General features: G+C 31.9%; 3 protein-coding genes, 1 non-coding gene and 1 pseudogene across 4 annotated transcripts; all 5 read left to right on the forward strand.

Annotated features, from left to right (window-relative positions):
• Positions 1-7,929: 7,929 nt before the first annotated feature.
• Positions 7,930-9,538, forward strand: LOC105629892 (UDP-glucose iridoid glucosyltransferase). Its single transcript, XM_012211537.4, has 2 exons — positions 7,930-8,471; positions 8,556-9,538. Exons 1-2 carry the CDS (start codon positions 7,985-7,987, stop codon positions 9,428-9,430), a joined length of 1,362 nt encoding a protein of 453 aa, XP_012066927.1. The 5' UTR covers positions 7,930-7,984; the 3' UTR covers positions 9,431-9,538.
• A 2,356-nt stretch (positions 9,539-11,894) lies between these two features.
• LOC105629893 (17.3 kDa class I heat shock protein) lies at positions 11,895-12,609 on the forward strand. Its single transcript, XM_089721741.1, has one exon. It carries the CDS (start codon positions 12,002-12,004, stop codon positions 12,473-12,475), a length of 474 nt encoding a protein of 157 aa, XP_089577867.1. The 5' UTR covers positions 11,895-12,001; the 3' UTR covers positions 12,476-12,609.
• Positions 12,610-12,747: 138 nt separating this feature from the next.
• Positions 12,748-13,627, forward strand: LOC105629894 (17.3 kDa class I heat shock protein-like; annotated as a pseudogene).
• Positions 13,628-14,431: 804 nt separating this feature from the next.
• On the forward strand, positions 14,432-14,793 carry LOC105629963 (17.8 kDa class I heat shock protein). The gene is made up of 2 exons (XR_016321028.1): positions 14,432-14,575; positions 14,638-14,793. It is a non-coding gene; the product is annotated as a 17.8 kDa class I heat shock protein (transcript).
• Positions 14,794-15,987: 1,194 nt separating this feature from the next.
• LOC149495974 (F-box protein CPR1-like) lies at positions 15,988-16,744 on the forward strand. Its single transcript, XM_089722115.1, has 2 exons — positions 15,988-16,340; positions 16,456-16,744. The coding sequence occupies exons 1-2, from the start codon at positions 15,988-15,990 to the stop codon at positions 16,742-16,744; spliced, it is 642 nt and encodes a 213-aa protein (XP_089578241.1).
• Positions 16,745-17,288: the final 544 nt, after the last annotated feature.

Below are 17,288 nucleotides of genomic sequence, written 5' to 3' on the forward strand. Positions count from 1 at the left end.
GATGCATGTTTGTCATTTTTTCTGCATTCCTCTGTCCTCGAACAATATGCATATCATCCATATTAAGAACTTCCAAATTATGGTTTTTGCAAAATAAGGAAACTTCATTTAACAAAAGTCCCATCCATCATCTCACATCATTTGCAATCTTTGTTTTGCTATTCTAACTTAATTAAGTCATTGCATTCACAATATATTGATCCTTTCATTGTAATGCTTGTGACAGTTCATAAGTAATTCCCAATATGTTTCTGATCAAATGAAGACAAAATGAAACATCAAAAGATTGTAATGAATCTAGTAAGGTACAAGCTTCAACTTTTTGGTCTGACTTTTCATTTTCCATGACAAAATCAAGTACTTCAATAACAGCAGAAAATATTTTTATTAAGCTAATCAGAGTATGATAATGTGAACCCCATCTTGTATCTCCTACCCGTTTAAGAGTAGATTCTTGATTTTTCCTTTGTCCACTTTCCAGTTCACCACTTTCTAAGGTCTTTTAAAACTTTGATAGATAGAGAATCCATAAGGATGTCATGTCGTTTGCAAGAACCTCCGACAAAATTCACAACATTTGCAATCAAAGTAAACAATAAAGCAATAGACACATGGTTTTTCCACGAAAAGCCAACCTTTGCTTCAATAGAAATCGAACACAGTCAATGGAAGCATTTAAACGAATTCAATAATCACTTCGAGCTTTTGTTGTTTGCTTATTCACAATTGTGTAAAGATGTCGTTGTTCATTCATTAAAACTTGACAATTATTCCAAGCCATATTATGAGCACTATTAGGACCACCAATATGTAGTTGTAATTTTCTTTTTTCCACCAATTAGTGAACCCTTCCATAGTGAAAACTTTTCCACCGCCCCCTTACTCTTTGCTGTTTGATCTAAAGAGGTAATAACATAAGCAAAATGCAGCTTCTTTCACTATACAATCCTCCAACCAAGTAGGATACTCATCAAACCAAGAATGATTAAATCGTCTCAACATGTTACTTTTTGAAGATATGCTCTTCTAATTTCCTCTCGAGTATTAGGGTGATAATACACCATTGGTTTTCGTAACCCTAGATCTGCAGGGAGATTGGCTAAAATCAAAATTGATACAACTTCTTATGAAACCATGACGTTCTTTATCAAAATCTTTTTCTTCACCAGGAGATGGTTGTTCTAAGTCGGACTTAAAGACAGATTTCCGCTTGAAATATCTTTCCATTATAATCGAAAAGATAATTATATAAATGTCATATATACATTACATCATATATATTTCAAATAAATATACTCTTGTTATAAATTAAATATATAGAAAAAAATAATGAAAGCATCATGTTATCATTTTAAAAAGTAAGATTATATATAAATTCATATCATCATCACAAGCATAATAAATATATTATTAGATTGATAAAATTCTAATAATCACTTGACAAAAAAAAAAAAATTACATGTTTAATATTAAAAATGAAAGAACTATGAAAGTAAACACGAATTGGGTCATGTAATCTTAAAATTATTGCCATGTTAATTAAAAAACGAAAAATAATCCTAGAAGGAAATCTACACTTAAAACCCAGCAAATAAGTAAACCCGTTTTTCAAATTTTAATTTTTATTAAGTTCATAGAACAAAGCCTTAATTTTTTCCCTAATAGTTTATACTCTCGTACTTAAACAAGACTTCGTAGCTTGAAATAAATACCAAACCCTATTCTCTCTTCTTCTCTTATTCTCTCTTTCTCTATCTCTTTTCAATTACTTTCCCACTAACCAAACAGCTCCGGAATTCCGTTGGAGCTTGTTTAGTTAGGTTTATGACCACTAAACCTAACAACATGTGACTCAACTGTTGATTAACAATGTTATTGATCCTGTTTAAACCCTTAGGGATGGAATTTTTCAAGGTAGCATAGCTTTTCAATCCCCTCAAAAAATGAAGTAATCCGTCAACGCAACAAGGCTTGCAAGGTAGATGTCATCAATTTATAAGTGGGTCAAACTATATGGATTATACAAGGAAGATGATTGTCCTTTTTCACTAGTTTCCCTTGAATTTAATTTAAATCCATTAATCAATATAATTTTTTTAATATTAGTGATTATTGTTAGGAAAAAAAAGAGATAATCCATAACTTAATTTTGAATTAGACTTTCTTATTTATATTATTAATTGTGATTCTATTTATCTATTTTATTTAACTCTTACGTGTTTTTTTTTTGGTTTTGTTTTTCAATATAGAATTTATTTATCAAAGATGATAAATAAATTCAATTGACAACCTTCTTTAGGTTAGTCGTACTTTTATGATAATAGATAACACCGATGACTAATAATTTCCAACAATGTCAATAAGTTACTTATCGTCTATTTGATCATCATTGCAAGAATCAATAATCTTTCAATCATGAATTTATACAGTAAATTGATAAAAAAAGACCTTGGATTGTGTTGAAAATCTGGACCCTAGGAGCAAATTAATCAAATCAAATTAATTAAATATTTAATATTGAGCTTATAATAAGTTGGCAATGGCCTAAACCATTTTGATTGGTTCACACTTCACATTATATGTCCTTTTAATTAGTTGTATTTATCCGATGTGGGATTACGCACATACTTCAACACTCCTCCCTCAAGTGGTAGTCCCACTTAATAAACATACGATGGCTCAACACATGGGTCCATCAGGGTACGACTTCCCTCATGCAGGTTCGGGTCCTAGACTCTGATATCATGTTGAGAATCTGGGCCCTAAGAGCAAATTAATCAAATCAAATTCAATTATATATTTAATATTGAGTTTATAATGAGTTGTGCTTACCTTTAACAAAAAATGGTCTAAGCCATTTTGGTCAGTTCACCCTTCACATTATATGCCGTTTTAGTTAGTTGTATTTATCCGATGTGGGATTACCCACATATTTCAACAGATTGTATATTGAAAAAAGAATTTTTTTGCTAACAATAATTACTAATATTAACAAGAAAAAAAAAAAACTGATTGTTTGGTTTAAACTAAACTTAAAGGAAACTATAATGAGAATGAACAATTATCTTTCTATCCTCTTTCTTATATAACCCATGCAGCCATGCTACATTTCTTCCCTTCTTGATGGGTTTGAATAAGCAATGTTTCTCCTTCGAGCAGGATTATAGTGTTGTGGTACTTAACCCACGATAGTAGAGCCTGGCCTAAGACAGTCCAAAAAGTGGATCGTGATTTCTAGGCAGCAGAGTCAATATTTAGATATCATGTATAACGGAATACTGTCGTGAAGAATCGAACCTAAATCAAGCATGAGAATAATCAACGTTGTTACTCATTTATCATAATAAATTGGTATATCTAATAGAATTCTTAATTAATATAAAATTTCTAATTAATTTAATGAGAATTATCTAAAGAGAAACATTAACTTTTGGGAACATATATATATATATACACAAACATGTCTAATTAATTGCGTCAAGCTGTCACTGAAGAGGTTGTGCAATGAACAGACTTCTTGGCACGTCGAAAGCAAATGGATACTTTTTATTTTTATTATAATAAATAAATAGATTTAGATATTAAAGGTTCTAGAAGGTTTAGTCCCTTGATAGCTGGCGATGCCTTAGCTTGCTTTCGTCCAGCTCTTATGTAACTTGGAGTATTAATTAGCTAATCACCTATTTATTTATTTATAATGTTCTATTTAAAAAATTATTTATTTATTTATAATCTTATAAGTGCTTAATAGTAAAATTACACAAAAGTATAGAAATGTATTGATTTGTATATTACACATGTATTCGATTTTTTTAAATGAAATTTTCACTTTTATTCTAAAAAAATATTTAAGATATTTGGATCAGTAAAATATAAAATAATATCGATTTTTTATATAATTATTCACATTCATTAATGATTTCAGAATAAAATTACATCATAAATAAAAAAAAATATGAAATTTCGAAATGGTGAAATGACACTGAAATGAAATTTATTAATTCCACAAAATGTAATTTAATCTATTTTTCTCAATTTAATAAAGAAATCTGAAAATTCTATATAATATTTCAATTTCATTACTTAAATTCTACGAATTCAAGTATGAATATTCAGAATCGTGCAAGCTATTACTATTTTTTTTATTTCTAATTTTAATGTTCTTGGAGAAATTATTAAACCATAACTTAACTGATAAATGGATTTGCTTGATTTAGTTTTTAGGTCAACTTTTGAGAAGAATTTCTTAAATGCACACGCTAATCATGGTGCTGCGCTTTTAAAATTTGTTTGAGAATAAATTTTAGTTTCAATACATGTGCAAATTAATATAATCAATTTGAAAAAATAATATCATTTAGATAAAACTGAAAATGTTGAAAATTTAAAATTAATTTAGATAATATACGTATTAAAAATTTAAATTGAAAATAATATTTTAGTTTACTTTATATCTAAGCAAAAAATTATGACTTGCCTTTCTAAATAAATCTCAATTTACAAATTTGTGAATTCATACATATATTCATAAAAATTTCTTATATAATGTCATTATAAAAATTGATAGGACTAAAACAGAATGTAATATTGAATGGCCAGATTTAAACTTACCAAATTGAGATAGGGAATGTTATTTTGCTATTTGATTAGTCTGTTTTATTTATTTATTTATCCATAGGAAGTTCCAATGACTGAAATAACGTTTCGGACTATACAATAAGAGTAATCCTCTCTATTAATCATAAAATTGGTGAAAACTATTCTAATTGAGGAGAATTCAAACTTAAAACCTTCTAATCCTCAGATAAATGAAAAGACCAATAAAACGAACATACAGGAAAATATTATTTAAATTTATTCAATTTCCAATACAGAAAATTTGAGGATAATACACAATAGAAGTAATTTGGTTGTGGGCCCTCAAAATAAGTGCAGCTAGATTTTTTTTTTTTTTTTTTTTTTTTTTTGATCTTCTTAAAGACATAAAACCACAAAATATGGAAATTCTAATGTTGTAGTCACAAGAAACAAGTAGCAATAATAGTGGTAGGGAAAGTACATTATTAGTATTATGTCTGACTATTCACTGGTCAATTGATAGTTGCCTTGTTGGCTTACCCTTCTCCACATGTTACATACTAAACATTATAATACACAAAAAATGTTAAAATAATGCAACTAAATGGAACATTCCAATTAAAATTTCCAAATGACAAATAAAAAACTTAGAAACACAAATGGGATATTTTATTCTCTTATTTCCTTTCATTTTCTTTCTTGATTGAAGGAATTTAAATTAATTTTTTATCTTGGTTTTCTTTTTCTTTTTCTTTTTCTTTTTTTTTTAAAGTTAATTGTAAATTTCTTGTTAATAGAATAATCTATTAATTTATTAATAATTACAAAATTTGCTATCCTTCTAAAAGTCTTTTTAATTTCTTTATTAGATGGCATGTGTAAAGACTAAATACTTTGATTTACCTTTTTCTTTTATGAATAAGAAAGAGGAAAAAACACTAGCAAGTACATCTCTTAAGATAAACTGCTTCACATAAATCATTAAGTTAATGGAGAACAACATAAGAAACTTTTGAAGCAAATCAACACCAAAGGCATAACAAAAATACAACTAGTTAATCCCGATGGGTGAGATAAAATGACAGATATTCCTTCTCCTTTAATTAGAGATTTTGAATTCGAGTCTTGGAGTCCTATTAAACACTCGGGAGAGAGCCGTTTGCTCCCCTAAATGGATGGATTAGCCAATTTATACAAAAATTAATTTCACGGTAGACGTGAGGGATCTAAAAGTTTTAGAAAAAATAAAAACTACCGATTGGATGGTCCCGAGAATCAATATCCTTTCGAAAAAATTTTAAATATATTAACAATATATTGATTAAATTACTATTTAATCTCTCTATGATAGTTTGTGTTTTATTCCAGAAGAATATCACTCAATTTCCATTAATTTTTTTTTTTTGTTAAATATCTTTAAAATTTCAGTTTTATCTATAGTGAGTTGCTATTAGTCCCAATATCAAAGCATATACTCATTAGGATTTCTTTTTTAAAAAACTAATTTTAATAGTCCTCGTATTTCATGAATATTCAATTATATAGTCATTTTGCTAATTTTTCAACTATGTAATTTCCTTTTTCTTTTAAAAAGGAGTAACATGTGTTTGTTGTCCACTATGGATACCCACTATCCGTTATCCAGATATTAAATGAGTTTGGTTATAAATATCCACCATTACCTTAACCATATTAGTAAAAGACTTATTTTAAATAAATTTAGAGGACAGTTTAATATTGGTAGATATCTTGTCCATTTACGGATTTGAGACGAGTATAATTAAAAAAGTATAATTTAAAATGGGCACCTAAAATTTTAAAATGATGAGTAACTCAAAAGTTATGGGTATCCGCTCCGCATTTATTCACACATCATCTTGTCTTTCACTCAATGATGCAGTCAAAATCTTCTTTTATCTCCTCCTCCTCCTCAGACACAGTCGGTTGCCGTCTCTGGTGAAAGCTGAGACCGGATACAAACTAGTTCTTATAAGCTTGTTTTCGTAATTCATAATGAGAATATTTGTTGTGCAAGTACGTATATTGGTTTATTTGATCCGTATTTTGCATACTTTTGAATACTTTTGGTTGGGCTTGTGTGTCTTCATGCCAAATTCAGATATGCGTTTATTTTTATTTTTTATGTCATCAATCTAATTTCTATTTTGCATAAAATTTTTCAAATCTGATATGGGTTTCTTTCAATCTATTTGATGTTATCACATTTTTAGATGTGTATTAATTCTAGTAGTGTGGGAGTTGGTGGTTGTGAGGTGAAAGAATAAAGTAATGGTGACGGTGGCCGCAATGGTGGTGATTGCGATGATGGTGATAGTGGAGCTGATTGAGTTGGAGGTCATAGTCACATAAGGACTAAGGAGAAAGAGAACGACGAAGTAAAATCAAAAAAATATTTTGAACAAAAATATAATTTATGAAAAGATTTACATTTAAAAATATTAAACGATTTATATTTTGAAATAAAAAATCATTTATGAAAATCAGTTGATTGAGTGCTAATTATGAAGCCATTAGCAAAATAAATAAATGAATAAATATTTAATTCTAGTAATTAATGCATTTGGCATAAAAGCTAGAAAAAATGGATTATTTAACAAAACTAAAATAACTTTAACTTGACTTACGAGTTATGGCTCAGTTGGTAATATAGACCGGATATGTAGGAAGAGCTTTCGAGTTCGATCCCCACTTAATACCCTTCTAAAGAAGGGCGAAGAACATTAACTATGACTAAATTCTGAACTGGATTAGACGGTTGTTAGTAATGGATTCGAATACTGGTGATTTAAAAAAAAAAAAAAATTAACTTGAATCCTACTTGATTTAGCAAATGCTAGCTCAGCATACAATAAATGCATACATAATTTGTTGCGTACTGTATAAAGTCAAATGTAGATTATAAAATTGAAAGTTGGCACGTTTTAAGGATCATTATTGTCACTAAAAAATGCATTAAATGTTTTGCATATAATCAAATTTTAGGGAATTACATTTCTGGTTATACGAAAAAAGAGTAAAATTTGAAATTAATAATAAACGAGGCGTATCAAAATAATAATAATAGTAATAACAATAATAGTCATTAACTTAATAAATGTGTCTACTATTAAATTTTTTATATATATATAAAACTTGAACCGAACTGAAATAATTGAAAATTTGAAATTCATAAACTGAACCAAACTAATTTTTCTAATAAATTGAACTAAATTTCATAACTAGAGCAGTTTGATTTAATTTTTTGGTTAAAACCCAATAGTGCGCACTCTGTTTTATTTTGAACTTTCTCCAATATTTTATACGCACAAGAGGTATATGCTCTAGTATATATACTCTTAATCTTCCCCATCCAGACATCTCACAGTGGGAGACAGAGAGAGCAGAAATGGCTAAGGCTAAGCAAGGACAGAGATGTGGCCGAGTAGTGTTAGTGCCATGTCCATTCCAAGGCCATATCAGTCCTATGCTTCAGCTAGCAACCATTCTTCATTCCAAGGGTTTCTCTATCTCCATTGTTCACACCAAATTCAACTCTCCTAAAACCTCTAGCCACCCAGAATTCGATTTCCGACCTATACAGGAAGGTTTATCCAGTTATGAAATTGCCTCTTTGAACTTAGTAGATATTATATTAGTTCTTAATGAGAAGTGCAAAATACCCTTCCAGGAATGCTTGCTTCAGATGATAATGCAACAGAATTCAGATGATGAGATTTCTTGCATCATTTATGATGATCTCATGTACTTTTCTGAATCTGTTGCTTATCACCTGAACATTCCAAGCATCGTTTTGCGTACTAGCAGTGCAGCCACCGTCATTTCTCGACTTGCCATTCTTCAACTCAGTTCAGAAGGTTACGTTCCCTTTCCAGGTAACAAAGCATTCTTGATTATCTAAACTCTGGTAATGTTTCTTATTATTCTCTAATTCTAACAGAACCTGAATTGACATGCAGATGCTGTGTCAAACGACCCAATTCCTGAAATTAGTACCTTAAGATACAAGGATCTACCAATTTTCAAGCTAGGACCACGAGAAAATTTCTACCAACTGATGGCTAATGCATGTGATATAAAAACATCGTGTGCTGTGATTTGGAATACAATAGATTGCCTTGAAGAATCACTCCTGACGAAACTACAAAAAACGCAATTCCCAATTCCAATCTTCACAATAGGCCCTATGCATAAATTTGCACCAGCCTTTTCTTGTAGTCTATTGAAAGAGGACACCAGTTGCATTACATGGCTTGACAAGCAAGATCCTAACTCAGTTCTTTACATAAGCTTAGGAAGTGTAGCTTCAACAGATGAAACAGAGTTAGCTGAAATGGCATGGGGTCTCGCAAACAGTAAGCAGCGTTTCTTGTGGGTGATCAGGCCTGGTTCAGTGTCGGGTTCAGAATGGATTGAGTTCTTGCCTAAGGGTTTCCTGGAAACTGTTGGAGAAAAAGGTTGCATCGTAAAATGGGCACCACAGAGGGAAGTGTTGGCACATCCAGCAGTAGGAGGGTTTTGGAGCCATTGTGGGTGGAATTCCGCATTGGAAAGTATATCTGAAGGTGTTCCAATGATTTGCAGGCCATGTTTTGGAGATCAAATGGTAACTGCAAGGTATGTGAGTCATGTTTGGAGAATAGGTTTGATATTAGAGAACAAGATAGAGAGAAAGGAAATAGAAAGTGCAGTAAGAAGGCTAATGATGGATGAAGAAGGAGAAGAAATGAGAAAGAAAGCTGAAGAATTAAAGGAAAAAGTTGAAGGTTGTTTCAAGAAAGGTGGTTCCTCTTACAATTCTTTGAACAAGTTAGTAGAGTTTATGTCAGCTTAATTGATTAGCAGTGTATATTTGATTCAGTTCAATCACAATTGCCCATTTAATGTACTTTGATGAATAAAGGGAATGTAAAAGTCTGAATAAAATGGTTGCATTCAGTAATTCATTATTTAACCGTGACCGAGTCCCACTAAACATATCTGCAGGTAGAGACGAAAAGCATTAACTGTGATTAAATCCGAGCCGTATTAGGCAATCTCTGGTAATAGGGTCTAAACCCCAAATCGTGGGCACTCAAGCCTAAGACTTAGGGAAGTTCTTTGATGTTTTGACCACTTTGCTCACATGATTTTTGTTATTAAAAACTTTCACATTTATATTAAAATTTCATCTTTGCCCATGTGAGTTTAATTAATTATATCTCACAATAAATAAATAAGATAAATAAATTTGATATATTAATTTTTTATATCATCAAAAGTCTAAAATTTTTTTTAATACATGAGGAAGGGACAAAACAAAGCACTACACAGAAATCACTCTTCCTGTATTCAATTATTTTTAGGGAACAATTCCTGTAAAGTTAGTTATAGTAAGTTAAATAAATGACAACTAAAGAGTTGGTCTATTTAAAACATATAGTGAAGGTAAAATAGTTTTGTCCAAATTAATTTTGTAATTATAATACCTAGGATTATTAGAATCAGACCGAATTGATTGATCCGAAAACAAAACTACATTCCGGTCCGGATTGAATACCTAAAATGGAGAATTAAAAAAAAAAAAAAACCAGATGAAAATTAGTAAGAAATAGCAAAAGCCGGATAAAAACCGATGAACCGAAACGATATTAACTACAGTTCGATTCAAATCGATCTCACACATCTCAATACATCACACACGTCTTCCTATGCACGTGCTCTTTATCCCTCTGTGTTTCCAGCTCATTTCTCACGGAATTCTAGGTCCTTTCCCTAAGCAACATTGATCCTTGGTTGATTTGTTACTTTGAAAGATAAATCATTGATATGTGTGCTCTTTTTGTACATTCTCTTCTTATCTATTTATTTATTTATTTTTATTATTACATTTTAAATTTTAAATTTACCATTGGAGTATATATTTCTTATGCTGTTATGAGATTTAATAAATTTTACATTTCATCATTTTATTATATATTAAAAATTATTTAGTATTTTTAAATTTTACATTTTTTTAACTCTGTTATTGAACACGGTCGAACTCCTCAATTAAGTTAACTTCATGCTTTTACCGATTAATTACTGTTGGACCCCAAGCATTGATAAAACATGAAAGGAGTCAACGGGGCAGTTGCTCCCACCGTCCAGTGCCCACATGGTAACTCTGCTACTTACGCCAGTTCAACATGGCATGTTGGTGGCTGCTAGATTATTTTATTTTATCTATTTCTCCAATCGTTAGAGTCATATATTAGTACCACTACCAAGTCTTATAAATATAGTTTCCAAAATTATATTTATCTCTATCTCTTTTGTCCTTTGCTTATAACATGTTTTTGTTTGTCTAACATAATTTGATTGGACTTCAAAATGATCCATAGTCTCCTACATCAAAGCACTTGCCATTTGATTTGACTACTATGAGCTGCGTCTCGACAATCTTAGAATGACGTTGTTATATAGAGAGAAAGCCTTATCTACACCTATTGTATAAATTTATTTATATATTAAATCAATCACAAATAGTATTTTGGTTTAAACGAATATAATATTATTTTAAAATTTTTTATTTTTTTATTGGCTTGATTATGAGATCACTTGTATATTGAGTATAGACAAGTCTTATCTTGATATAGAATGATTGAGCAAGTCTTGAAAAAATTAAAGAAATTTATTAAACTAAACTAATTCGATTTAGTTTGATTTAATCTTGTACATAATTTGTTTGATTTTATTTTTTAGTAATCAAAATACTTTTCGGTTTGGTTTGATTTTGTTAATCTCAAAAGATATATTTAAATTTATTAAAGATAGTTAAATTCGAATCCAACTAAATAATTAATCTATAAAGTATTCAATTTGATTCAGTTTAAACTAAACTGACCATATATTCACATCTAATTTTTCCTTTAAAATTATGCTGATTATACAATAATTTTCTTCAAAGATAATTTCGGAAGGATTTGTTAATACAAAGTCACGAGCAAACCCTATAAATTTTAGGAGGCCACCGGAGAATCGGCAATAGTTGGAGAGCATATTTATGCATTAGGTCTATAATATTCTATAAACATGTATGTTGTATTTTTTAACCATAGCTTATAATTACATGAAGATTTGTTTTTTCCATAAGATAAGCACAGCACAGCAGGAGGGTGAGGTGGCCCAATCTTTGAAGTAAGATTTGACCCATTTGAAACCAGTAACGGAACTTCAAGAATTTGCCAGAAAAAGCCCAAATCCAGACTCTTCCATTCTCTTCGATCTTCATGTACCGAATAGTCCAGAAATAACCAGCGACTCTCTTCTGCTTCCTATAAATGCCCCTTCCATTCTCGCCGTTTCACCATCGATAGCAAAAGAAATTCGTAAACTACTTCTCGGCGATCAATCAAATTTTCTCTAAGCGATTCACAAATCAGAAATGGCTCTGATTCCAAGTTTCTTCGGTAACTCACGAAGCAGCATTTTCGATCCTTTCTCTGCTTTCGACGTTTGGGATCCATTCAAAGACTTTCCTTTCCCTTCATCATCTTCAATCGTCTCTCGTGAAAATTCTGCTTTTATTAACACTCGCATAGACTGGAAAGAGACACCAGAAGCTCATATATTCAAGGCAGATGTTCCTGGGCTGAAGAAAGAAGAAGTGAAGGTAGAAGTTGAAGATGACAGAATTCTCCAAATCAGCGGAGAGAGGAATGTGGAGAAAGAAGACAAGAATGATACTTGGCATCGGGTGGAACGTAGCAGTGGGAAGTTCATGAGGAGATTCAGGCTGCCGGAGAATGCAAAGATGGATCAAATAAAGGCTTCAATGGAGAATGGAGTTCTTACTGTGACTGTTCCTAAGGAGGAAATCAAGAAACCTGATGTGAAGGCTATTGACATCTCTAGCTAAGCAATTTGCTCTCTTGTAAACTGCACTGGGTGTGTGTTAAGAGTTGAAAAGAAGTGTGTGTTTGTTCTGAAATGTACACACGTGTGTATGTAGTTGCATTTGCAACCTAATAAATTAGCATATACTTTTTGCTATTTGTTTGTTTTTAATGGCTGCCACCAGCTGTTTCAAGACCACTCGAAACCCTTTTTATCAAATGTTGAAAGAAATTCGTTTCATTGGAAAAGAAACTATATATTATGAAATCTTGGTTAAAGTCCAAAAATTTATGCCATAAACTTTATCAATTTGTTCAAAAGATTACCATTTCAATTGCTAAAATTTGATATTCTGGCTGTTAGTTACCTAAAATTGGAAAGCAAATGATGCAGGAAAATATTCTTTAGAGCAAAAAAATGAATTAAAATCGGCAGGCCCTTTAAACAAAGATTATTGAAGCCCTGAAGGTGAGGAAAGAAAGTGCTAGTGTGATCGCCCATTCTTTAGAGCCAAGTTTGGAATTCCCACCCATTTGAAAATCGAGTATTTTCCTCCAGAATTTTCGAAAAGAAGTCCAAATCCAAATCCCGAGTGTTCCAGACAAATTTCCCGAGCGCTCCATTTCACCATTGACAATCGACATGGACAGCAACAAATTTACTTTTGAATAAGATATCTTTCTCAACAATCAACATAACAAATTGCGATGATTCCAAGCTTCCTCGGTAACTGACGAAGTAGCATTTTCGATCCTTTCTTTTCTTTCGATTTGCGGGATCCGTCCAAAGATTTTACGTTTCCTTCATCATCTTCAATCATTTATCGTGAAAATTCTGCCTTTGTTAACACTCGCAGAGACCGGAAACTGACACAGAGGCTCATGCGTTCAAGGCTGATGTTCCTGGGCTTAAAAAAAGATGAAGTGAAGTTTGAGGTTGAAGATGACAGAGTTCTTCAAATCAGTGGAGAAAGGAATGTGGAGAAAGAAAAAAGAATGACAAATGGCATCGAGTGGAACGTAGCAGTGGGCAGTTCTTGAGGAGATTCAGGCTGCTGAAGAATGCAAAGATAGATAAAGTAAAGGCTTCAATGGAAAATAGAGTAATTACTGTGACTGTTCCTAAGGAGGAAATTCTGAAACCTGATGTTAAGGCAATAGAAATCTCTGGTTAGAATTTTCATTTCTCATATGGTGTTTGATTGAATTTTACAGGGAAAATAAGTTGGATTGTTAAGCTCTGTATGATGTAATAAAAAAAGAAATATTCTTATGCAAAGATCTAGTAAAAACAATTATTTTGCTCTGCTTGTTACATATTTTTTAATTTTCTCTGTTTTCACCATACTACGAGTAAGCTACTTGCGCCATTGCCATATTTGAGCCTATGTTGCATGTAAACCGAAACAAAGAAAGATAGAAATGCAGAAACGATACAAGGAAATGACAATTAAAAATATAATTACACACGAGAAAAAACAGTATTTTATAGAGGAAATGGACACAGGAAACGTTTTCGAAACGTAGAAATAATTATCTGCATAATAGTTTTGAGGAAACATGAGTATGGTGTCGAGCAATTATAAGCTAGCTGGATTTGTGAGTGTTTAAGAGAGAATTATTAGTGATTATATTTGTATGATTAATTTAATTTAATTAGTCAAGCTATTAATTTGATGATAATCATATAAATTATAGTATGAATGCCAATTTATTTACAGAATATATTATTTCAATACAAGTAAATTAAATGTTTATCTTAATAATTACTAATGATCTAGAATTTATTTTGAAATAATATTACTAAGTAATTATGGATTATATGTTTCAGTTAGTGAAGCATGCCAAAACATCAAAATCTCTCTTCTTCTTTCTATAAATATCAAACTATTTTCTCTCAACCTCAACAACAACGAGAAGAAGCAATTCATAATTTCTCAGCTATCAATCAAATCTTTGCTAAGCGTAAACAAATTAGAATGTCTCTGGTTCAAAGTTTCCTCGATAGCTCATCAGGAAGCAGCAATTTCAATCCTAATTTATCTTCTTTCGAGTGGAAAGAGACACCAGAAGTTCATATATTCAAGGTTGATGTTCCTGGGTTTAAAAAAGAGGAAGTGAAGGTAGAGATTGAGAGACGAATGTGGAAAAAGCAGACGAAGATGATATTTGGCTTCTCGTGCAGCGAAGCACTAGCGACTTCTTGATGAGATTGAGGCTGCCGGAAAATGCAAAGTTGAATCAAGTAAAGGTTTCAATGGAGAATGGAGTTCTTACTGTGACTGTTCCTAAAAAGGAAGTCAAGAAACTTGATGTCAAGGCCATTGACATCTCTGGTTAGAATTGAAACTTTTATTTCCAAGTGAATGAGTTGGATTTAATGAGTTTCATGTGATGTAATAAAAAGAAAATTAGTATATGCTTGTGTGGCATCACTAGTATTATTGTTACATGAAATTATCAAATTACAATTTAGAACAAAGTAATCGATTATAGTTTTTTGTTCTCTTCCAAGTGAAAAGATTTCTTGGTAGAGAGTAGAGAGCTATGTCACACAGAAATAGAAACCAAGAAATATGAAAACATGGAAACTACATTTAAAATATAATTTTACACGAAAAAATGATATTTTATACGCAGAAATAGACATGAGAAAACGTTTTCGAAAAACCCATGGCTAGGAGTTTCTGTGCATCATAGCTAGAGAGTATTGACATGGATATGGTAGGATAGATATTTTTCAATTATAATCTTTTTCAGAACCAGCAAAGAATATCAACAAAAATTACAAAATCACGGTATGATTACGCAATAAACACGAGCATTTGCAGAGTAACCTTCTTTTCTGCAAGCACTAGAGAAAGTTGCTGTCGAATCTAAAGAAAAAGGTAGTCTTTTAGAAGTTTATAGCATAGAAAGTTAAGTAAAGCTTTAGCTTCTCATGATTTGAAACAATTAATATTTAAATATGCACTTTCTGTTATCTTGCTAGAATTTCCATAGCCATATAAAAGGTAGGTTCTTCTAATTCCATGTTTCTTCCTTCTTCGCAAGAGAGAAAGTGAGCCTGCAGCATATAATCATAAACTATGGTTTATTAACACTTTGGTTGTTCCGTCCAAAACAAAGCAACTAAAATGTTAAAGGAAATCATAAGAAAATAACCAAAGTGTTAATGGAAATCACAAATTAGGGACTTAATTGTTTATAATTTATGAATCGATTTCTTAGTCAATTGACAATTAAAAGATATTATTTTAAACTGAAGACTAATGTGTTAATGAAATCATAAGTTAAGTAACATCATAATTAGTTCTTTTGAAAACAGGGGTCCTCGTGTATTAAGAACCAATTTATTGTTTTTTCCCATTTATAGTTGTACCTTGAGGATTAAATTTGGTCCAAGAAAGTATAAAGACGATCCATTCTTTTCCAACTGGTTCTCATAGAAGACGAAAATCCAATAAGTCTGTACCCTAAATCCCAATCCCAAATCCAAAAACTCGCTGCGGTGGCAATGGAAAGACGAACGACAATGACAACAGTTCCACGGGACTTGATCCCGGAGATATTCCTGTGCCTGCCGGTGAAGCCTGTCTTACGTTTCAGATGCATTTCGAAAACATTGTGCAGCCTGATCGATAGCCCAGATTTTATCAAGCAGCATTTCAAAAGATCCATGAAAACCAAAACAAACCGCAAACTGATTATCCATGAACACAAACCAAACATTAGCCTAGGCTGGTCGATGCCCGAGAATATTTATGCCATCAATTGTGATAAGGAATTCCAAGAACCCAGAGAGCTCAATCACCCATTTAAAAAAAGGATTGACACAATAATCTATGGTTCTTGTAACGGTCTCCTTCTGCAACCTATAAAGGAGACGTAAGGGAATAAGGTTCCTTTGGCATAGAGCAAGTCTCTATAATCTAAGTTTCCTTTGACACAATAATCTATGGTTCTTGTAACGGTCTCCTTAACATTATTCCCTTTCTTCGAGTATGCCAAAGGTTCCTTCGAGTATGCCAAATACACCCAGAGAGCTCAATCACCCATTCACTAGGCAGTGTAAGAAGCTACCTCTTTCTTCTCTTTGTGGAGAAAGGCAATTTTGCTGTTCATTTGGATTAGGATATGATCATGCTAGCGATGACTACAAAGTTGTGAAAATTTCAGGGATTTCTGAGCCACATCGAGTTTGGGTTTTCAGTTTGAAATCCAATTCTTGGAGAACTCTTCCGGATGTCCCCGACACTGATTATCACATACCTCCTTTTTCTCCTCGTTGAGGATTCTTAGCCAATGGGGCCTTGCACTGGTTATTCTGGGGAAAAAACCTAGACTACAACAATCGGTCAAATGTGATCATTGCTTTTGATCTAGCTGATGAGACGTTTTGCATGGTGCCACAACCTGTGTGCAGCCCTCAACATGTGTGCAGGTCTTATTATACGGGTTTGCAGGTCTTAGAAGGTCGTCTCTATATCAGCAAATTCACTTATTATGAGGGAAAGGACTATGAACCGACTTATGACACGTTCGAGTTGTATAGAGAAAATTCTGGAATCGGGTTTACTTGAAGAAAATTATTGCAAGGGCAGCTGCGTGAACTTCAACCTTTGGCATACTCGAAGAAAGGGAATAAAGTTTGGTTACTTGATAAAGCTTGGAAGGAAATTATTTGTCATGATCTCCATGAGAAGAGAGACAAAAGGGTTCAGATTAATATTAATAATCTGCATTATGAGTATCTTGCTTTCGTCTGCTGGGAAAGTCTTGTCCCACTTGGTGATGGAAGTGAATTTGATGGAGCTATTTCTTGGTCTAATGAAA

The sequence above is a fragment of the Jatropha curcas genome, chromosome 5 (assembly GCF_041381405.1).
Source record: "Jatropha curcas cultivar XTBG-Jc1 chromosome 5, XTBG_Jcur_1.0, whole genome shotgun sequence".
Taxonomy (NCBI): domain Eukaryota; kingdom Viridiplantae; phylum Streptophyta; class Magnoliopsida; order Malpighiales; family Euphorbiaceae; genus Jatropha; species Jatropha curcas.